General features: G+C 38.7%; 1 protein-coding gene across 2 annotated transcripts in view; it reads left to right on the top strand.

The window, feature by feature from the left end:
* The window catches only part of chchd6b (coiled-coil-helix-coiled-coil-helix domain containing 6b), a 96,162-nt gene extending 77,638 nt beyond the window's left edge, over positions 1–18,524 (top strand). For both annotated transcript variants that reach the window (XM_028448173.1, XM_028448172.1), the window contains one exon: positions 18,028–18,524. In XM_028448173.1, the coding sequence (XP_028303974.1) occupies positions 18,028–18,051 (24 nt within the window). In that variant the 3' untranslated portion in view covers positions 18,052–18,524. The remainder of the gene's footprint in view (positions 1–18,027) is intronic.
* Positions 18,525–23,750: the final 5,226 nt, after the last annotated feature.

The following is a 23,750-nucleotide window of genomic DNA, read 5'->3' as shown; positions in this document are numbered from 1 at the left end:
ATTTTGAATTTGGCTGAACAACGTAACTCCAGGATTACCCCATGGTGTTCAATGTCACACACATGTTTTTCACAGTGGTAAATTGCCATGGTAACCAAATGCCTTACCTGCTGTGGGGCAGGTTATTTTTGAGATACCTGCTAAGAGGATAAGGAAGATTTGCCTCTTGCAAATGACCTGAATTCTGTGGATCTGTAGGTACTCAAAAAACGAGGTAATCCACTTATAACATAGAGCAGTGGTTCCCAAACTTTTTGTGCCCAAGGCACACCGAAGGACAAGTAAAAATCTGAAGGCACACCTATTGTGTAAAATAGCCTTTATAACAGGTGTTATCACTCATATCATGTGCAATATCACCTGAGCCACCAGCAACTGTTCAAAAAAGTGCTCAATTTTCTTTCTCGCTGTTTCTTATAGTTCCCGCCTGCACAACTATTTTTTTAAATAATTATTTTAAGTATAGAGTTTGCCTCTGTATTTTGAAATGAGCGCATACAAAGTAGTAAATTAAAATATAATAATTTTTGTGTAGTTGTATATTGCAATATTAATTTATGTGTCAAGTGTCTTCATAACGTCACTTGAAAAAGGAGGATTTGACCAGACTCAGGATTTTACTCATTCTTACTTTTATTCTTTCTAGTGATTAGGACGCTGGCCTTGTAATCAGAGCGTTCCCGGTTCAAGCCTCACCTGGGCCATCACTGTGGGATGTTGAGCAAGTCCCTTAACCCCGAACAGCTCCCCAGGCGCCGCAAAATGGCTGCCGACTGCTCCCCAGGGATGGGTTAAATTGCAGAGGACAAATTTCAATATATATGTGTAACAACATATATACATGATGAATAAAGGCTTAAAGCCCAGTTTAATTTAATTAATTTAATGAATTTAATTAATTTAAGTTTAATTTAATTTAATTAATTTACTCGTTCTTACTTTTATTCTTTTTAGTGATGAGAAAGGTGAAAAACCTTTGAACACAAAACTTTTTCATCAAACAAGGTAAACACAATTTCAGGTAAGTGCTTTTAATTTGGTAAAAGTACATTTGGAACTTTATTAAATCAATGCAGTTAAGTAATCTGTAAAATTAGGCATTAAACAAACAGAAAACTAGGTCTACTTCTATAACCTGAAACCATTTTCCTTATGTTTATATCAATTATAGATACTACAATTTCAATTTTAATTTAACAATTTTCTTTTTTATTATACTATTTAACCTCACTCATCTAACCCATACAGAAATGTAATATTTTCACTTTAATTTTATTAAAGAGAAATTTGCTATATTTTAAATACTAACTTATTTTAACCCTTAAATACTTAAACAAGGTTTTAAGCAAATTTTAAACTATTTTTCTCATATAAACAACTTAATTAACCCAGCAAAAATAATTGGGCAAATGAATTATACAATGATTTCACATTTTAACAGTCCAGTCCTCATGAGCTCACCAGTAGCCCTTTGGTTTCAGTCCTTTTCTAATGCGTATTGTGTAGTGCACGTTTCAGGTGTTTTCAGCTCCGTTGTGCACAGTCAAAGGTTGTTTATGGGGTGACTTTCTCATCAGTGCGATTGCGCTCACCTGTTGAGGTGTGTCGCGGTGAATTATGCGCGCACACGGAGCAGTATGAGTGCTCACCGGCATGCGCTTGGAGCAGCACATGCACCCAGCATTACACGTTTGCAGCACCAGTATGGTTGTCACAAAATCCCACGGCACACCTAGACTTGCCTCAAGGCAAACCAGTGTGCCGTGGCACACCGTTTGGGAACCACTGCCATAGAGTCTAAAGACTACAGCAACCCTTTGAATTTACCCCGAAAAGTACTTCATTAGATGTGCAAGATATGTTTTCCTCTGAGGGACTACATTACCTTTGAATTCACATTATAAGTTTTGGAATTACAACAGTTAGTTGGTTGGAAATTTTTTCTCATTTATTTATTTTTTTTCCAATCCTTCTGCAGCTGAAGCTTGATCATTTTTTGCCGTTGTGCATTTCTTTTCCTCATATTTGTTCAGATGAATTCTCTGCCCATCTGCTTCATTCTGCTGCTCTGCTACATATTAAGCAATTGGCTGTATGCTACAAACGCTGCCCCTTTTAAATGAGCATGCACAGATCAAGGTAGGAAATCCTTGGGAGCCTTTACAGAAACACTTCACATCTTTCCTCTCCCTTTGAAAAAGTCTCAACTTTTGGATTCTAGATATTTTATCTCAGAAATCTTCTGGGTATAACCTTTCTTTATGGGGATAATCTGACAAAGATAAAATCTGTCATTTAAAGAGTAGCCAGCGCTCCCTTGAAGGTGGTGGGATTTTTGAGGTTGACCTTTAAGACTTCTGAAGAGTTCCATCACAAATTGAATACTGAAAAGACATACAGAAGTCTCTAGATTTGACATATAAATTTAAAATGTTTACTGTATTTAGAGTGACATTAAACTGGTTTATTTTTCTCTTCATGTTTCTCGCTTCATTCTTAAGGCATCTTTTTAGGTCCTCCTCCCACACAGTCCCATATTAAACGTTTATTAATTATTTTAGACCATTTCATGTAAGTTAGGGGTATGTTAGTGGACAATTAGTAAGCTAATTGTCCACTTAGCTTACTAAGTGGACAATTTTTAATACTCTAAACTCTATAAAAACTTATACCCAAGTCGGTTGAACGAAAACCAGCCAAGTTCATCAAGTACAGGTAACCATGGTGATTTAGTCTCTACAGCTAACCTGGTGCAGTGCATGTTAACAACCAGGATAAAGTTGTTCCTATTGTGTTTTACAGAATGTCCATGGTTTTTAGGCCAGGCTACTGGATTTAAAACTCCACTCACTTTGTTGTTGGTGTTCTTCTTCTTCTTCTTCCTCTTCCTCTTCCTCTTCCTCTTCCTCTTCCTCTTCCTCCTCCTCTTCCTCCTCCTCCTCCTTCTTCTTCTTCTTCTTCTTCTTCTTCTTCTTCTTCTTCGCTCGGAGCCTATTACCCATTTCCAGTAATTTCTAAATTTATTGGAACATAGTCGTGTGATACTGTATATCGTTTCAAAGGTAATTCAACGTAGATTACGATTATGCCTTGCACAATTTGATAAAAGGCCCGGGGGCTCACCCCCCTTTTTTCGACAATTTCCATTAAAGATGTACTCTCATTTTTTTGTGAGTCAAATATTATAACAGTTGGTGATACTGAGTCATTGACACATACCAATATATGAATGGGGCCCATTACTCCGTATGTGCCACAGGGGTGCCAGGGGACCCCCGGGGCCCCCATTTCTTTACTCAGTGGAACCAAATCGACTGAGTTCTCGGAAACGTGGTACGTGCTATTCGGCGTGGAAACGTTCCACAGGCTCCGCCGTAGCTCATCTGAACTTGTTATACATCTCTTCACCCAAATATTATAACTACTTCATTTCAGTTGACTTTTGGTTTTAATATTTTTAATATCATAGTTTATATATAAAGACAAAAAGTTCCAAAGCTCCTGAGTAGCGCTGTCACGCACACTCAAGTGAACCTTGTGGCATCGCTGCGTAAATTACACAGCTGATCAGCTGATTCTGGCCTGACGCTCCTTGCCATCAAGGCAAGAAGACAGTTTGATGGTCAAAACATGGAGAGGAAGACACAGGAGCTCACTGGAGCGGTGCGTCCGAAGCGACATCCATGGATCTCCGTGCACAGCATCCTCTCTGCCCGGAGCCATACCGGACTCAAGCTGTTTCTCTCCCTCACACGCACTTTACTCTGCATTTTCTTTCAGTGGCTGTTAATATTGGCTAGTAGGGATGTAACGATTCACTCAACTCCCGATACGATTCGATTCACGATACTGGTTTCACGATATGATTCTCTCACGATTTATTTTACAAAATGGGACTGTAGTCAAATGATGACTGAAAAATATTCCTTTATTTTTTTTTGGAAAAAAAACTAGAAAATACTGTTCTATTTTCCTTTTATTTTTCATTGTCAAAAGAATCCCTTGATTAACTATTCAAAACAATGCAATTTAACTAAAAATAAATCTTGAATGAAATAAATAAAGGAATAATACAAATGAAGAAGCCTATTAATTTAAATTCTGGTTTAAACTACATAATAGTTATTTTTCTTTTTAAAAGTGCAACTGAAAATGTATTTTGTGCCTTAACAATTGGACTTTAAAAAAAAAAAAACGTCATTCTCTGATTTACGTCAGTTTGTTTGGACCAGCAGAGGGCGCTGGTAACCCAGTGGTCGGTTGGCATGCAGAAATTATTGCAGTGAAGAAGAGATGCTATGCTAGCAGACAGAGCTAATAGAAAAACGTGACTTTTACAGATATTCACGTAATATTACAGATATTCTTTCGGTGCTAAAGGGGTAAGGAATCATTTATTAACATGTTTAAGAGTAGAAGGTGGCCAGAAAGAAAGTAATAGCAGATTCTGCCTGCCGCTTGTCCACTGCTGGACAATAGAGGGGATAAAAAAAGTACTGCGATTAAATTTTCAAAGTGTCGATGTCAATCGTGATACCTATGAATCGATTTTTAACTGCCTTATGAATAATCGTTACATCCCTATTGGCTAGTGTTTTATTTAAATTACATTCTTATACTAGAAAGGTTAACTGGAGCCTTTTTTTTCATCTCCGTTGTGTATTGTCAATATTCACTGTAGCGATGATCTGTGTATGAGTTTGCACCTGAATGTGGGTTGTACTATTTTCGGCACGGAAACGGTCACCGCAAACAGTTCCAGTTTTTATTAGCGCGTGGAGTGACGTTTGCACACATTTTAATACCCCTAAACCTTTAGTGAAGCCACTCCTAAGTAATGCTGCAACAACAAATTGATGTAATCGATAATAATCGATTATCAAATGCATCGACAACGAATTGCGTCATCGATTCGTCGTGTTGCACGACGATGTTGCGGAACTTTGACGTCACTGTCATGGAGACGGCGCGGAGCAAGAGGAGAAGAGGAGCACGGGATGATGACCGAACCAGAGAAAAGGATTAAAAACAAAGTGTCGAAAGTGTGGGAGCACTTTACGTTAAACGATAAAAAGACACAAGTCGGACCTGGTATGGCACGGAAGTACGACTGCAATGATGCAGCACCTGAGACGTAGGCATGTCAGAGTGGAAAGCGGAAAGGAGAGCTCAGTGCCCGGGTAGGTGACAAAACCTGTCAGGTTTTAAGTGTGAAAGGTGGTTCCAGCTGCCCCAAAGTGCTCTGGAGGAGGCCTGGCAGGCAGAGATGTCAAGCAGGAGAACCTTCACTTGTAAGTGATAATATGTGGGACGAGTCTGTGTGTCATTGTGTTGTGCAATTACCGTTACATATTTTACAGATCTTAAGTTTAGAGATGTTGTATGAAACAAGTCTTGGTAACAGTTTTTGATTTTGATTTATGTTCATTTGTTATTTCCCTTAAATCTCAGGTCCCTTTATGCAACAAAAATACCCCTTTTTTATGCTCTTATTAAAACCTTTTTATACATATATATATATAGCATGTATTTGTGTGTTTTTATGTTATTACAGATGTTTGATAAAGCAAAGCCATTCAAAACTGCTTTATTATTATTTTATATCTTATCAGCTCTGGGACATTTCAACTATGAACATGTTATGCACTTTTTGTACTTTTTTTTCCTAAACTAATGTTCTGTTATGAACCTAATTGCGAAGTTTAGAAACATTATAAAACAAGTCCTGGTAACAGTTTTTGATTTGGATTTAATGTTTGTTGTTATTGCTCTAAAATCATAGGTCCCTTTAAGCAACAAAACACCTATTTTTTTCTGCACTTCTTTAAAAAAATGTTTTAATTATTTATGATTTGATATCTCACCAGCTCTGGGACATTTCAAATGAGAACAGGTTGTGCACTTTTTGTACTGTTGTCTTTTTAAACTGTGATGTTAAATAAAGAGATGGAAGAAATTCCCATTTTTAAAAATGTTCCCTGTTAATCCGATTAATTGATTAATCAATGATAAAAAGTTAGATTAATTGATTACTAAAATAATCGTTTGATGCAGCCCTATATACAGTATATATTATATATAATACTGTCTCCTTTGTAAAATATAGCCAAGTAAGTATTGTCTCCTATTGTTGGGAATGTGATTAAATCGTTATACAGTATAAAATAATCAATTTTCAATGAATTATAAATTAAAGACAGTATTTTATTGAGCAATATTAATATTAGGTTGTAGTAAATTTGTCCAAAAAATAGCCTAAAAAGAAACTAGGAACGTTTTCCTATTATTTTGAAATGAATTGATAAATGTTGATGAATACCACCAAAATGTGCTCCTGTAAGCGTAATAATGAGCTTACTGTTTACAGTCAGATGTTGTGGACCAGGTTAGTGTCTAAAACATGTTGAATATGGGATCTCCAGGGCTCTGTCTGGAAAGAACAAACATCTGATATCTCTCCCAATCATTCATCTCTTTCTGCTTCATTCCTCTCTCCTTTAAATCTTTGAAAACAATAAATCCAAAAGGAATTGTTTTGTCTTCACTAAAACATCAATATTTATTATTAATCCTTAGCCAATTATATAACTCCAATTTATATGCCATCCATCCACTTGCTAAAAGTTTTTTTTATAATTTATTTATTTATATTTTTTTTTTAGCTCACTAAGAACAACTTTTATCCTGCCTCAAGTGACAGTTCTACCAATACCCTTTTAAGATGCATTAGACAGACAAAAGGGGTATTTTTTTCTTCTTTCAACTAACAATCAAAATAAACAGGCTGTTTATTGTGACATAAAGCCATGAGAAAAGACGCCCTCACATTTTAGGTTTAGTAATTACTTTTCAATGTGGAAAAATAACAGCAGTTTTGAACAGACAGCAAAGGGTTTAGCCTGCACAAAACCTCCTGATAGCTTAAAAGCTCCACTCCTTTGTTATCTGTTTGTGCTTGTTGGGATTTTCTAAAGCAAATTCTTTTTGATTAAATAAACACTGTATTTTAGTAGCAAATGTATCTTTTTCTGCTTGCGTTGATACTTTGAGGTTCATTCTTTTTTAATAGAGTTGGCTTTTTGCTAATTTGTTAAAGTGCTTTCCTGTCAACATCTATTGAATATCACTTCACAAAGTCACTTCTTGACTTTATTCTAAAAATGTGATGCCTGGTCTTGTTGTTAGTTAAAAACTTGAGCTCAAAAATCATCACTTAGGCTGACTGCAGCTTTATCATCAATGGTATATTAGTTAGACCTTAAACTCACCTGTCTGCATGGGTTGTCAGTCTACCTCTGAAAAATATCTATACCCTTTTTTCTTTTTTGTATTCAGGATGTAGCTTTTCACTTATTGCTCTCACACTACTGTACATCTGCAGTCAAAGTGTGCACTTACAGTATATAATCATGTTTGTGCATACAACTGAGCACTGCAGGTCCCAACATGGGTTTGATTCTTGTACTGTTTCTGCTGTATTTGATGGCTTGATTGTTTTCAATGAGAGCTAACAGTTAAACTATATAGCCCCAGCTTGTGGAGTCATTTTAATCTCCCCCTAACCTGGTTTCATATTGTTTGCAACTTTTTTTCACAAAACCCTGATTATTTAATTTCTCAAATTTCATAAAATTCAGCAGTTCATCCTCTATCCACAGGAGTAAAACCTCCACTGCCGTGACAATGTAGAATCGCTGGGCCTATTGGAAAATTGTAGATTTATTATTGCCACAGTATTAATATATACACAGGTGTGCCTCTTTTTCATTTCCAAAGTATTTCCAATCCAATACTATGCCTTGTATAATTTTTCTATTCATAAAGCAAAAATACAGTACAGGTGCTTAGGTATTACTGTAATATGGTGGGAAGAAAAAGGGCAAGGGATAAAATGAACAGAAAATGGGTTGGAAGGAAATTTGAGAGAGTGGAAAGAGTATGACATGCATTCTGCAATTTCTACAATTTGCTTACATCCATCATCTTCAATGAAAACATAGAGGCTGCAAAAATGATCTCCTTTATCCTGTTGCCCTTTACACTCCCAAATAATCCAACAGCCTCCTCCCACCTTGCTTTACTTTAGACATTATTAACACTCCATCATCCAGACTGATATGCTTCACTGATCCAGCCTCAACAACTGATTTTCCCGAGCTCTTATTTATACATAATTTGAGTGTGGGGAAGTCACTTTTTTCCTGAGATTGGTATTATTGGTCAACATTGACCTACCTAGTACACAATAATTGGAGATAAAGAAAATTTTAATAAATTAACAAAATTAACCCCTCATATTCACAACAGACTGCTTGTACAGTTTTATAATAATGACTGGCCTGGATCCAGTGCATTCCTTTTTACTGTTATTATTTGTCTTTTTGTTATTTTTTGTGGGTTGGACTAAATGGAAAAAAACATGCAATGGTTTTGGTCCTACTTGTAGTAGCAAAGTTGTTTTGTAAGCATTCGAATCTTTGAATCTGACAGATTAACAATGTCCTGTGGGGTTCCTCAGGGCTCTGTTCTTGGAGCCCTCTGTTCAGCCTTTACAGTATATGCTTCCTTTAGGACGAAGTCTACAAAGCTGTAAGGGAAGGCAAATTTGTTTGTATAGCGCATTTCATACACGAGGCAACTCAATGTGCTTTATACACAATTATATAATAATAATAATACATTTTATTTTAAAATCAGCGCCTTTCAGGTCACCCAAGGTCACTTTACAGTGCATAATAAAACCACAATAAAAGTTAGGCTAAAACAATATAAAAACAACAGTAAAGTAAATTTTAAACACAGAGACAGAGCAGTGGTGGTCATGTGGGAAATGCTGTTTTAAATAAGTGGGTTTTGAGTCCGGCTTTGAATTGTGAGAATGAGTCTATGTTCCTAAGATCCAGAGGTAGTGAGTTCTATAGCATGGTGGTAAGGTGGGGTGGGGGAGTGGACAGGTGAATGGAGGAAGATGATCTGAGGGAGCGAGATGGAGTGTAGACATGGATGAGATCAGTCAGGTAAGAGGGCGCAGTGTAGTGAATGGTCTTAAAAGTTAACAGAAGGATCTTGAAGTGGATGCGGAATTGAATGGGAAGCCAGGGAAGCTGGTGGAGAACAGGAGTGATGGGGGAGCTAGAGGGGGTTTTGATGATGATGTGGGCAGCAGAGACCAAAAAGAAGGGAATTGCAGTAGGGGAAGTGACGAGACTGTGTACAAGGATAGCAGCAGAGTGAGGGGGAGAGGGAGGGGCGGAGGCGATTGATGTTACAGAGGTGGAAATATGCAGACCGGGTGATATTATTGATGTGGGATTTGTAAGATCGAGTGCTGTTGAGGATGACACCCAGACTCTAACTGTGGGGCGGGGCAGACCAAGGAGTTGTGGATTTGGATGGAGAGTGTTGATTTTGTATTAATGAGAAGAACCTCTGTTTTGTCACGGTTTAGTTTTAGGAGATTATGATTTAACCAGGATTTAACTTTTGTGATGCAGTCAGTAAGGGATGGGGTTTGGAGGGTAGAAGATGGTTTACTGGTGAGGTAGAGCAAGGTGTCATCCGCATAACAATGAAAGTGAAAATCATTTTTATGGAATATATAGATAAATGATGAAGAGAAGGGGCCAATGGAAGCTAATCAGTTCAGAAGGGTGGTGTGAGAGATGGTGTTGAATCACGCACTCAGGTTCAGGAGGATAAGAATGTTGAGGAGTCCAGAATCAGCTGCCATGAGGAGGTTGTTGGTGATTTTTGTGAGTGCTGTTTCTGTGCTATAGAGGGGGTGGAAACCAGACTGGAACTGTTCATAGAGGTTATTGGGGGATAGGTGAGAGTGAAGTTGGCTGGCAACTCTTTTTTTCAAAGAATTTTACTGACGAAGGGGAGATTGTAGATGGAAGTTATTGAAATTAGAAGGATCAACACCGGGTTTTTTCATTGGAATTATTGTGGTTTTGAAGGATGATAGATAGATACTTTAATGATTCTTTACAGGAAATTATGCTATTACAGCAGCTCACACATAACAGGGAAATATGAAATTCATACATACATCTATCATTCACATTCAAGGATTCACGATTAAAGGATTAAAGTGTTTATCATCATGTGCACAGTAAAGAAACATCTTTCCCTGCACAATGAAAGTCCTACTTTGCTCACCATACTGGATGCCAAAAAAATGAAACAAAGAACAAAAAAAACAAACAAATAAAGAGAAAAATATAGTAACAATAATTATAATAAATTTAGAAGTAATAAAGATAAATATGTACAAGGTAGATAGAAAAGTCGAATATAAAGTGTATTGTGCATAGTGAATTATATACAGTTCTATAGGCTGTTGAAAAGTGATGGCAGAGGGAAAGAAATAAAGAACATAACATGCATACATGAATAAATAAAAAAGTTCATAAAAATGTGCATAAGTGGATATTTTTATCTATGTGCATTGAAGAGTAATTGCAGCTGGGACAAAGGTCCTCCTGAAGCGCTCAGACTTGCACTTTGGTGCCATCAGTCTGACTGAAGGTGCTGTTGTTAATCACCTCCAGGGCATGAAGGGGGTGGAACGGGTTACCCATGATGACCCTGAGTTTTGAGAGCATCCTCCCCTCTGCCACCTGTTGGACTGGTGCTAGCTCAGTGCCGACCACAGACCCTGCTTTCTTAATAAGCTTATCCAGCTTGTTCTTGTCGGCAGACCGAAGGCCCTCTCCCCAGCAGACTACCGCAAAAAAAAGGGTGCTGGCCACTACTGTGTGGTACACGTTCTGGAGCAGGAGTGGACAGATGTGGAAAGACCACAGTCACCTCAGGAAATACAGTCTGCTTTGTCCCTTTTGATACACCGATTCCGCATTGCTCTTCCAGTCCAATTTGTCATCCAGCTCTACACCAAGGTATTTATGGCTGGAAGCTACTTCCACCTCGGTGGCTCTGATGATAATGGGTGTTGGATGAGCTCCTCTCTTCCCCCTCCTGAAATCCACAGTCACCTCTTTTGTTTTTGTGGTGTTTAAAATAAGATGATTGTGTTCACTCCAGTGTACAAACTCCCTGATGGTATTCCTGTACTCCTCCTCCTCATCCCCTCTGATCAGACCGACAACTGCTATATCATCTGAGAATTTTTGGAGAAAGTAGTTGCTGGTGTTGTGTTGGAAATCCGCTGTGTAGATGGTATAACAGTTCCAGTGTAGAGCGAGGAGTGGATAATGGTAGAAATTATGGGAATCAGAGAGGGGAGGGAGACTTTGACCAGGAATGTGGGGAGAGGGTCCATCTGACAGGAGGATGATTTGGACTGTTGGATGAAGTCTGAGATTTCAGAGGGAGGGGGAGCTAGAAGGTGGAAAAGGAATGAACAAATGGGAAGGATTCTGGTGAGGTAGGGAGAGGAGACTTCTGACTGAGGTGGTGATGAATGTTCAGGATTTTTGAGGCAAGACATGACGTTAAGGATTCACAGGATGTGGCGTTCCAGGCGGTAGCACCAAAACTCTGGAATAGCATACACCAGTCTCTCTATGAGCTTGACTGTGTGGAATCTTTTAAAAAGCATCTTTTCAGAAACGTTTTTGGTTAAATTGCTTTTTACTTCTATTATCTTTTTATGATGTTGCTCCTGTTGTTTTAAATTCTCTTGTATTTTATTATCTTTTTGTAATGTTGCTGCTGTTTTAGTTCACCTTTTTTTGTACAGCACTTTGTGATTTTCATCTGTGAAAATCGCCATACAAATACAACTTACTTACTTAGGACTGCTGTCAGCAGTCTCAATTGTTAAAAGCTAAAGACCAAGTCTAAAACCTTGGCGTTCTGATTGACTCAGATCTGACATTCACCAGTCAGATTAAATCAATTACAGAAACAGCCTTCTACTACCTAAAGAACATCTCCAGAGTGAAAGGTTTAATGATCAGGAGAAGCTGATCCATGCTTTTATCTTCAGCAGACTGGACTATTGTAATTGTCTTTTGACAGGAATCCCCCAAAAGAGCATTAAACAGTCAGTCAGCCTCAGAATAGACTTTAAAGTTCTGCTGCTGATGTATACATCTGTGAAGGTTTGGTTCAGAATACATCAGTGAGATGTTAGTCAGGGATGAACCCAGGTCTCTCAGATCTATGGATACAGGCCAGATAGTGGAGCCTAGAGATCACAGCAAACATGGTGATGCTGCTTTCAGTTGTTATTGTTAGGTCCAAATACGTTAAGACCGTTGCTAAAATGTGAATGTTGGGTCTAAATACGTTAAGACCGTTGCAATCACATCTCAGGGAGAAAAACACTATCTGACTTAAAAGGCGACTAGAGGCAGAGAGGTGCGAGCTGCAGCTCGGAGAAAAACCCAACAAAAAGAGACACAAAAGTCCGATATAAGTTGGATTGCTCTGATGGTGATGCCTCAGAACCAGGTATTTATTATAGAAAACATAGACCACACCCAGAGGGCTGTGCAACAGCGCTCTGGGTGCAGGATTAATACCATATATGGTAACACAAAAACTTTGGGGGAGAAAAAGGCTCATATGTCCATGCAGTGGGTCACATACCCCCACACTGGCCCAAACTAGTTTAAACCAGCTATGGTGGACAATGGATATGTTTTGCAAACACACACACACACACACACACAGTTAATCATGGATAATTTCATATTCTAACTATCGTTTAATCATTTAACTATAACTAATAAAGTAATAAAAACCACACAGACTATAACATATCTTACAGTTATGCTGCAAGAAGGGGAACAAACTGCCAGCAGAGCTGAAGTCAGCATTCATTGTAGCCCATTTTAAATCCAAGTTAAAGGCACTCTTGTTCTCTTCTCCGTATGAGGATAATTTTTAATGATTTTATTGTTGACTTGATGTTATTACTGTTTAATGTTTTAATGTTCTTATTCATTTTTAAACTGTTAATGTTCTTCACTTTTTAATCATGTAAACCATTTTGAATAGCCTTGTATATGAAATGCACAATACAAATAAATTTGTCTTATCTTGCTTTAAACAAGGACACCTCAATGTACGAAATCAAATTTTGCTGCCATATTCTTATTATATACTCCAAATTGAGGTGAAGGCAGGCAAAGCCTCTGTACAGCAGATATCTTTATTTGCTTTTGTTGAATGTAAAAAACAACGACCTGTAAATGACCTGTAATGATAGTTTTCTTGTGAGCTACAATATTAGCTTTTCTTTTGTTAGGCACAGATTCAAACAGCCCAACACGTGCCTGCACACCTAATTTTGAAGAAAAGCAAAACATTTTATTTAATTTTAGGTATTTGTAAGATAGATATAGCTGTACTTTTAAACAACTAGCTAATTATGTATGAGACGTTTACTGAATTAACTAATTAATTACTCAAGTGTTTTAATGACTGTTTGATCCATCAAAGGTTGTTTTTATTGATTCTTTATAACTGTGCGTGCATGCAGAAGGAGAAAGCTAAATGCTGTTAGTACTAAACACAGGAGACAGGTATTGATTTTCAGCTGTCTATTATTTTTGTTTTTACAGTGCTTCCACTTGTTTGTGTGTGAGTGCATATACATACACAGTGTTTGTTTTATGTTTTATGATGCCAGTGTGTTTTAATGTGTGTAATTGTGTACAGTATTGTATTTTTGTTCTATATCAGGTCATTGATATGCTTGCAGAAGTGCATAAAATCTCCTCTGCGCACAATATGGCTTCAATACTGATGCCTCTTCTCTGCACATGACACAAAATGACTTAAAGGGGACATTGTGAAAAATACACTTTTGCATTTTTTTTTAAACACATTTGAGGTAACTTGAGTGTCCACCGGCACACAAAATGTGAAATAAATCCATCCAGTCCTTTGTTGTCTGTGTAAGTCTTACATCACAGAGTGAAGTGCTCTGTTTCAAATTTTCTGAGTTTGTGATGTCACAACTCCGCTGGGGACAAGGGAGAGAGAGGGTTGATCACTTCTCCGGCCGTACGTTTATAACGCCGTTTTTACAGTTTAAATGATCAATTTACGGAGTTACTAAAGGATGAGTTCACCAGAATATAGGCTTATTCAAGAAGTTAACCGCTTTAATTTTGCCCCGGTAAGTTGAGGAAGTGTACTCCATGTACACACCTCCAAAACGAAGCACTCTCAAACAGCTGTTTTATACAGGGTATTGAACCTCTTCTGTTGCTTGATTCATGTTATGTTTTGACCAAACCCCAGCACAGATATGTCATTTAGACCACAGGGAACTGTTTTAAAACGTGAAAATCTGGTATATGTCCCCTATAACAAGACATTCTTGAAATGACATCAAGGACAATTTCTAGAGGCACATTTCCAAATAGGCCATGATAGTGCAGTCATTATGTATGGTCTTGCTATTTTATATTTTGACTGGCTTTTTAGATTTACTTTTAATCGTTGATAATGACATTACAAATAGATTTGCAGGGTTCTCACTTGAAATTTTTCACAGCATAGGGGGATCGCATGGCATACGAGTGAGCGCCAGTGGCGCAGAAAATGTTTACATTTATAACTCTTTGTAAAGCTAAAGTTGGGTGGTTTATTGTTTTGTTTTGTTTTTAGCTTTGTTCCAGCCTTACTTTGAAGCTAAAAGTTATTTGTTGAATTGGTGAAGGGTCATGTTGATGAATGTAGTTCAATACTCAGACACTGTATAGAAATAACATTTTATTCAAATGACTGATTCCAAGACGTGCTTTTCAAATTTAAATGAGGTGTTATGTGGGACCTGCAGTAATATTGGAACACACACAGTAGAGCTTTATTTGGGCTGAAAAAAAAAAGACTCGGCCCAAGAGAACACGGCCCAAACCTGTCTGACCAGTAAGAAGCTGATGTCTCTTCAAGCCCAAACACGTTGCGTGTCTACATGCGCGTGCATTGTAGAATGATTTATTGTGAGTTATAAACATGACGAGCAGCTTCATGTGCGCTAAGCACTACGTCTGGTTGAAGCACACTGTTTATATTGGACAGTAATTATGGTTACCAAGCGGATGATGTATACAGGCAGCATCGGGGGCAGGTAAGTGGCGGCAGAGGTCCTCTGGATCCTCAGGTAAAGACAGGGGCATCCGAGCAGATCGCCTGTATTAAATAGACGGTGTTTCTAGGTTATTCAGATTTAAAAGAGTAAAAACAACCCATGCATGCCTGGAATTCCTTTTTGTATCAAAGTGTGCAACAATTATTATGACACGATTAAAAAAGGAAAAAAAAACTACAAAAAATTTCTCCTACGTTCCTGAAAACGGACCGTAAGGGGCGCCATCGCTCTGCAGGGGAGCAGAATTACAAGGTTGGGGGCCCCTACGCTCAACAGCGCTGGCGAGAACCCTGATTTGTATGTTTACCCAGTTTTTAAGTGAAGATATTTACACGATTGTCATGATGGATGAATTTCATTTTATGATGCTTTATTTTTAGAATAGCATATGAAATAACCTAGCATGTTGATGGAAAAATTCAGAGGAGACAATAATCAGCAACCCTTCCTGTCTCCCACTAAATTATCCATGTGTGAATGCCAAAAGTCCTATTTTAGACCAGGGGCACAAAATTTAACTTTAAGGATAGTGTGGCTAATTACGGATTTCTTTTGTACAAATGATGTATAACACAAATATGCCTGTGGCAATAACAATGTGCTGTTGTTGAAATATTTCAAGTTAGTGCATTCAAACACACACTACGCCTGTTTCTATCAAAAATGTGTATGGAACAGTAAAGCTAAATCCCCCTGTCACATTTGCTGCTCATCTCCAATTCAAAGGCACAGGCTGTGATGCCCTCCAATGCACTTGGCAAGTGAACAGCTAACCTGCCCGCCAGCATGTCTGCCTGCCAATGGAGCACAGAAGTAGTTAGCATGCCAACTAGCCCACCCAGCAGCTACGAACTAATGCACCGCTAACCTTGTGCTGCCCTCGGTCTCATCTCAGAGCTGTGGGTTTCTATGAATATTGACACTTAAGGAGTTTAGTATCAGCACACGCTCAACTATGTGTTACATATCAAAGGTTTTCAGCTTCAATAAACAGCTTTCACACAGAAGGCCCTTACACAATAAAGGGAATGGAGATTTAGTGTATCTGAAGTGAATATACCTAAGCTGTGTTCTTCATTTTTTTTTTTACAGGTGTTTCAGATTTTCTAATATACTTGCTCTGTTCTGCTCTTGCATCCGTTCCTGCATGTGTGTTTGTGTTTGTCTGCACATATGCATATCAAAGCAAAAGTCCTTCACAAAGAAGAGTGTGGTGGCCATGATATGTTTTTAATTAAAGGATAAGCTACAGATGTGTAAAGGGAAGCATGACTTTTCCTCTGCTACGGCTTTATATAGATACAAGATATTATTATTTAATCCGACCTGCCACCCTTATAACATTGTACACAAAATGCTGAGTAGACTCCTGGACATTAACACCAATGAGTGAAACGTGGGTAACACAGCACAGTCTGTGGACATTTGACTATCAGAAGGCTCGCTAAGCACCACAAATTGCTCTCAGAAGGGTCAGAAGAACTTAACTCATTCAGTGCCAGCCATTCTCAGATTTTCTACCCCCCTCAGTGCCAGCCGTTTTTGAGCATTTTGACTGATTTTAAAGACCCACAGAATATTTTCTACTATGACTATCTGAAATCTGACACCAGATTCTAAAAGATTGAAGCCTCTACTTTCATCAAAAAAAAAAAAATTGAATGGAGCAAGTTTTACTCAAATCTTCAGTTTCAGAGCAAAAAGCTGAGAAAAAAGCCTTTTTGTAAAAAAAAACCCTGTCAGTGACTTAAAAGCTTTTTTTTTGCTTTAGTGACAACTCTAACATCTGAACATCGTTTCCTTATATAAAACTAAAAAAAAAAACACAGATGGGCTTTTGATGGCAAAATGATTATTATTTATCTATCTGGGTCAGAGTTGAATAGATTTCTTACTGTATTTTGGCGTTCCTCCAACTTTCTCTCCCGTCAGTCTGCACACACATAACTTCCTCTTCCTCCTGGACATGCAGAGTGTCACTGCTTACCCCGTTTTTTATGGTTTTATCTCACAATCGCCACACTATCCATGAGTTCCACACTTGCTCTGGTCGGTGTGCGCTGCTGGGAACGTCAGCTTTGCACGTAGCGCCATTTTCTGTCTCGTAAACTCCTTTCCTCTCTCCCTCTGAGCTCCGATGAGCATGGATGATCTCACATCCAAAGGTGCGCTGCTACCTCTTTCATGTCACCTATTATTTTGCTATCTGGCTCACAGGCTGGGGGTATTTTGTACCCACCTCCATCCCCCCCCCTCCTCCCCCCTCCCCCGACATGCAGGGATGACCCGTTTAGCCCGGTTAGTTGATGGTTTTATCTCACAATCACAACATTATCAATAATCCACTCAGGTCCACACATGTTCTGTGTTAGTATGTGGAGCTGTGAGCTGCTGGATACGTCACAATATCACTTCATAGAGCCATAATCTCACTTCTTTTCCTGCTTCTTCCTCGTTTGCTGGGTAGCATCAGTGGCTAATCTCTCATCTAAAGGTGCACTGCTGCCATCTTCTGGACACAGTTGGTCACTACAACACCCCACAGCTTAGATATTGATGAGGGACCTCCGCCAGGGTGTTTTCTAGTAATCCCCTTGAAAAAACGCAGTCAATGGTGCTGAGTGTTTGGATTTGAAATGACGAGATATCTCGTCAATGGCACTGAGTGAGTTATTGATGAGGCCCAACAAGACTGCTGACACGGTGTCAGCCTGAGTCTGACTCATTGAAAATAATTTGCAAAACAATCTGTGACAATAAATACACACAACTATTGGTTATCAAAAATATCAAAGAAAGGCACAGAATATAAAACGTGAGATTTGGTTATAATGCTAGTTTGGTAGCATGCCAGTGTAGACTCAAACAGGCTTTTATATGGTTTTGAAGGTATGTTGTGAAAAAATCATTCACAGATGTCCTGTTAACACTTTTCTTCTGTGCTTTTTTTCCAGAGTTCTCCGACCAATCACGGCTGAGGAACTCAAAGACCGCAACAGAGGAAAGAATCAGAAGAGAGGACTTGTCAAATCTGTCCATTTTCACATCACCATGCCAGAATAAATGCCTTTTTTTTCTTCCATTTTCTCTTTATTACCTCTGCCAAGCAGTTTATATTTCTGCCAACATAATTTTATATATTTGTCTGTGAACAGTTTAACTAAAAAAAACTAATGGATGGATTTTGATGTAATTTCGAGGGAATATCCGGAATGGGATAAGGAATAAGTTATTAGATTTTGGGGTTGATCCGCATCAGTATCCCAAAGCTAACATTTAGGTGCAATATGTGGGACTGCTATGGCATGACGGAGGTCTGTAGTCTCTATGGGCTTTCTGCTTATTGGTTTTTGATTGTATTATTTGGACATGTCAATCCAGAGTGTACATGAGGATTCATGGTCAGGGTTTTGCCAGCCATACCACCACTACAATAAATCCCAGTCATCCACTCAGGTCTAGCCTGTATGTTGTGTTGGGGTGGGGTTGTGTGCACGCCTGTGTGTTCATGTGTATGTGTTTTCTTGTGCTTTTGATTTTGGTTGTCCCAGCACGCTAATAATACCTCCACTTTTGAAATGGGGTCAGGTGCACCCTTCTGACAAGGTAGCGCATTGTGTGCAGTGCTTATGGTTTCATTAAGAGAGATGAGAGAAGAAAATATATGAATAATAAAGTGTGTGTGCTATATATTGTTAGTCTGATGTGCATGTTTACAGTTCACCAATGTTTTACATGTGTCTGCACATGTTTGTCATCGCAAATAAGATAAAAATAGACAGTTCTTCAGCAACAACCATGCTGGGCACTATTGTCCCTTCTAGCCCTGTTACCAAGGCGACTGGAGGCGTTCAGGCTTGCAGCAAGGTGCAGAGGAACATTCTAGATAACCCTGAAGGTCAGCACATTGAGCGACTGCTCACAGTCCTACTCTGCAGTCACACTTAACTCTGTGTGTGCGCTCGTCTGTTTGTGTGTCGAAGGGCTAAAAATGCATTTTCACTTGTATGTGGATATGTTATTGCGCACGGACACACAATACCTACATTAGACACATACGGTAGTTGCACAACAGGCCAACAATTTATATTGATTAACATTTCCTGACTGTACAGAACACTCTTTGGTAACTCTTTACCTTTAACCAGAAATAGCAAATAAACTCAACCACAAAGCATAAACAAAATCTCTTTATGACCTGCTTCAGTTCAAACTGCATCAGAATAGTGAACTTGACAGGAGTTTAACATTTTGGTATACAGTAATTGTTGTTGCCATGCAGTCTGTTTGAGAGCCAATGATCTACCTGGAACAATCTCTTGGAACCTGTACTGTGAAGCAGGATAAATATATCTGGGCTTCACCTAACCAAACATTCTCAATCCCAGAGCAGCTGTACTACGAAGCTGGTTATCAACATGTCAACCTAAAGAGTAACTAAACTCAAAACCACTTTTTTTCTACTGAAAACACGTGAATTTGGGTATTAAATACGTGCTGTTGCATAATCCTAGCCCAAACCTCAGCATTTTAATCAAAGTATTTCAATTTGGTGTATTTTGTTGTAAAATGTAAAAGTGACTGCCCTCTATAGATTTAAACCCAGTTATATCAATGTAATTTTGCTTTTGGCTGAGAACGAGATTCTGTGAAGTCATTTGGACCAACGTGTGTCACTTTTGGCTCCACCAATCCTATAAGAACTAGCAGCTGTGGACTCTGGAATCTGTGGTGAGTAGGTTGGACTGAGAGAACTGTGAATAGGGAGGTATATTGAGCATTAAGTAGCTCATTAGTATAGCATGTATTGTTTGTTAGAGATTTTAAAGTATAGACTGGGCTAGTCTTATCTGCTCCTGGAGTCCCACCCTTAAGGCATTTTTTTTTTTTTTTAATTTACCCCTAGTGACAGGTCAGCCAAAACCAGGGGGTTTAGTTACTCCTTAAGCCAGGTGATTCCAACCTCATGGCTGCATGCTTGATCACATACAACCTAATCTGACCAATCACAAACAGGGAGAAATCGTGCCGAGCAGCCTACGTTACGTACCATTGAGGAACAGACAATTATTCTGAAAAAGATTAAAAATTTAAATCTATAATCCAGGCCAAAATCAACACTTACTGCAGAAAAAAAAACAAGAAGGAAGGAATGCAGACAGAAAGCTGCTGAGACTGTTAATGCGTAAAATCTTGAGAATATACTATATTAATTCATCAGATGATAAACAGACTCAGTCAGATTCACTTTATAACAGCACAGACTTGAGTATATTGCACCTACATTTCCTACACACTTGAAAGGATGGGGATGAGAGTGCAATCCTGTGAAAGGGACAGGCTGCATTCATACTGCTCAATAAGCCTACATCATAAGGTGGACATTATTTGTATAGAGCCAATATTATGTTCAGAGCTTTTAATTAAAACCTGCCAATTTCAGGTAAAAATTAACTTTGGCGGGTAACATTGCAGCGTTATTAGCCATTTTGGCTGGTGAGGAACGAAACAAATACCGCTGCGTCTGTCTGAATTGACAGGCAATGCGACAAGTCATTGTTGCCAGATTGGGCTGTTTTCCGCCAAGAAATTTCAGGGGTTTTTTGTGTGTTTCGATTTTAGATCGTAATGTATATTTGGCAACACCACTAGTTGTACTTATCCTACATTTCCCATGGACACTCTGTCGTGACGTGTCATACAACAATTGGCTACGTGTTTACGTTAGCGTGATTGTTATGGTTACGTGATTACTGTGTACGTCATCACGTCACGCTATCACGTGACAGAGCGTGCCTAATCACGGCAACAAACACAGCTGTGGCTGGCTGCTGGCAGTAGCGAGAGGGTCACGCTTGAGAAATGTTTGCTGCAGGTATAATTTAATTTAACAGTAAACGTCCCGAAACTAAACGCAATAAATATCGAACTGTTGGAGCCGACTACCAGAGCCGCCGAGCTTCTAAAACAGAGCTGTGTACAGATTAAACAACGGAATTGGTGAGTCACGCTAATGTTATTCATTTTGAATGGGTTAGGTTAGCCTAGCCGCAGTCTTACAACACTGAGAAAAGTACCTCCATTTAAAATTGTCTGAGTTTGTGACGTCAAAAGCTAAATTCCGCTGGTGACAGAGGAGAGAGAGGGTTGATCACTTCTCCGGCCGTACGTTTACAGTACTTATCATAGACAGCACCATTTGTACTTGCGGTTTAAATGATCAACTTACAGAGTTATGTGTTCACTCAAAATATACTTAGGATTTCATTTGGCCCCATTAAGTTGAGGAAGTGTACAGCCCTCCCGCTGCAGCCTTCTTGCTTTAGTGGGAGGGAGGGGCTCTACAGACGGTGACAGCCGGGGGAGTTGTTGCTTGAAGTTGCTTGAAAAGTTCAAATTTTTCAACTTTGAACTTGTCGCACTACTCATCGCGTGACCTAGTTGCTGGAATCACGCAAGTCACGTCACTTGAAGGGAGGTTGCTTGATGTCACTTGACGTTGCATCATTTAGATTGATTTTGAATGTAATCTAGTCGCCAGAGTCGCTTGAGTCGCATTCGGTGTGAATGCACCTTAAGTGTAGCAGTTTGTGGCTGATCACTCAAACTAAACCAGATAGATCCACACTTTAAAATCAACTGACCTCCATTAGTTGAAGATCAGATTTTACAAAATTGGACAAAAATGCACAAAGCATTCCCGTCTTTGGCTTGTTACAGATTTAATTGCCTACCATAGTGTTGCTGAATATGCCAATCTGTGACACACAATGTCACAAAACTCAAATAATTTCCAACTTGATCCTCACAGTCAATTAACTACTTTGATGGCCACTTAATGCAAGGGAGCACCTTTAGCATGTGGTTCATCTAAAAGTAGCTAAAGTTGCTGTAGATTTCTAAGTGTCAACCCTGAAGCATCTGTCAAACATTATACTGTATAAGCAAGGTGTAGTTATTATTAAAGTGCCAGGAGAGTGTCCCATCAGTGGTTTTGTTCGTTTGTCAGTGAATACATTCACCTACAAAGTCCACTTCCCCACCAGGTATTAATCAACTATACCTCTGCTGTCATAACACACATATTACCAATATCGCCAAAACCGTATTAGTGATTTCAGCAAGTCAGTGACTTTCATATCACTTTCTTCTCCCTGACATTTCTTTACAAATACCAGCCTTTATTCACTCTGTTATTGCTTTCTCCCATTCAACAATTCTCTGATTAAACAAGCTTTTGAAAAGCCAGACACTGCTATCTGCCATTTGGCTTTTTTATTAGAAACTCACCTCCTTTAATTAAATTGGTTGAATTACAGAAATAGGAGGGATATTCTGCCAATATATTAAAGAAGAGAGCACAATAGGTGTTAGAGAATGTGCTTTATGAATATTTTCCAAGGTGGTTTGGAGGCAAAACGAGATAAACATAATCTGTTTTATATTTTTAGGAAAGCCAATGTTTTCTGACCTGAATGAGTCTCATTATTAAAAATGTAGCACAGCACAAAGTTATTGTATTTATTTAGTCAAGACTCTAATTTCTCTTTCTCCTTAAGAACTCTTTCAGCCTTGCTTGATCAGTGAGACCTCTTTAATATCCCTCCTTATTATCAAGAAGGGTGAAAGGGTTAGGTTGCCGTAGAAACCTGTGTGGGTGTTGGGAGCAGCTGTATTGTGCCTGGATGGAAGATGGTTGCTTGCATCAATCAGTGCTCTATAATGTCTAGCCACAAAATAATGTGCAGAAAACACATGCATTACGCAAATTGCTGTGACTGTGATGTGTCACACTTCCACCATTGCAAGTGTTTTTCTGACCAGTAAATGTGTGAGTTACTGAGGTTTATCCGTTTTCCTCTAAGACATCTCACAGGCAAAGCTGGAGGCGAGTTTGACTGACAGATACTGACTCTTAGATGCTGTAGTAGCTGCATTCTGTCTATTTGGTCATGTCAGTTAAATGGTGTCTGTCAGTGTTTGTCGGCTTTTTTCTCATCCAGGTTAGTGTCAGCAAACAAGAGCCGGTGTCAGACTTTGACAAATGGATGCCCTTTGTGAAGACTTTGCAGGTCAATTTAACTGAAGGTGTTTTGAAATCACGTATCGACATATTTTCTCCGTGCACCTACATCTCTGTGCAGGTCGTCCTATGATGTGGGCTATTCTCTTTTTCTCTACATACTGAGCTGGTTTGGCTGTGTAGATATAAGAAGTCAGCAGTGAGCCTAAGTGGCTCACATGGCTTTTCGACAGTAATTCTCTTGTTTCTACATGCAGCACACATTCTCATGGAATGCTTTGGCTAATTGAATATTCTTTCATCAAACTGTGTTAACTGAGAATGGGTCCTGGTAAATGAAATTAGACCCCCCATCAACAGCTGTACTACAGTGAAGCGGTGGGATGAATAGAGTATCTGGGGATTGCCTTTCTCTGTACTAGAGATGATTTGTTCTTAAATGACTCTAAGCAAAGCTTTTTTTACATAATTAAAAAGAAACCGAGTGAGGTCTTTGAAAATAGACCTGCTTTTGTTTAATTATCTACACTTTTAAATTGTACACGTCTGCCATTATCAAATGAATGTTGTTTTTGAATGCAAACAATGTGATGCAACAGTTCAGTGTTAAAGCTGACTTTACATGTCATTAAAGGCGTAAAAAAATACATTTAT

Source organism: Gouania willdenowi, chromosome 5, assembly GCF_900634775.1.
Source record: "Gouania willdenowi chromosome 5, fGouWil2.1, whole genome shotgun sequence".
Classification (NCBI taxonomy): domain Eukaryota; kingdom Metazoa; phylum Chordata; class Actinopteri; order Blenniiformes; family Gobiesocidae; genus Gouania; species Gouania willdenowi.
The sequence above is the reverse complement of the archived record's forward strand: the minus strand, read 5'-3'. Positions and strand labels throughout refer to the sequence as shown.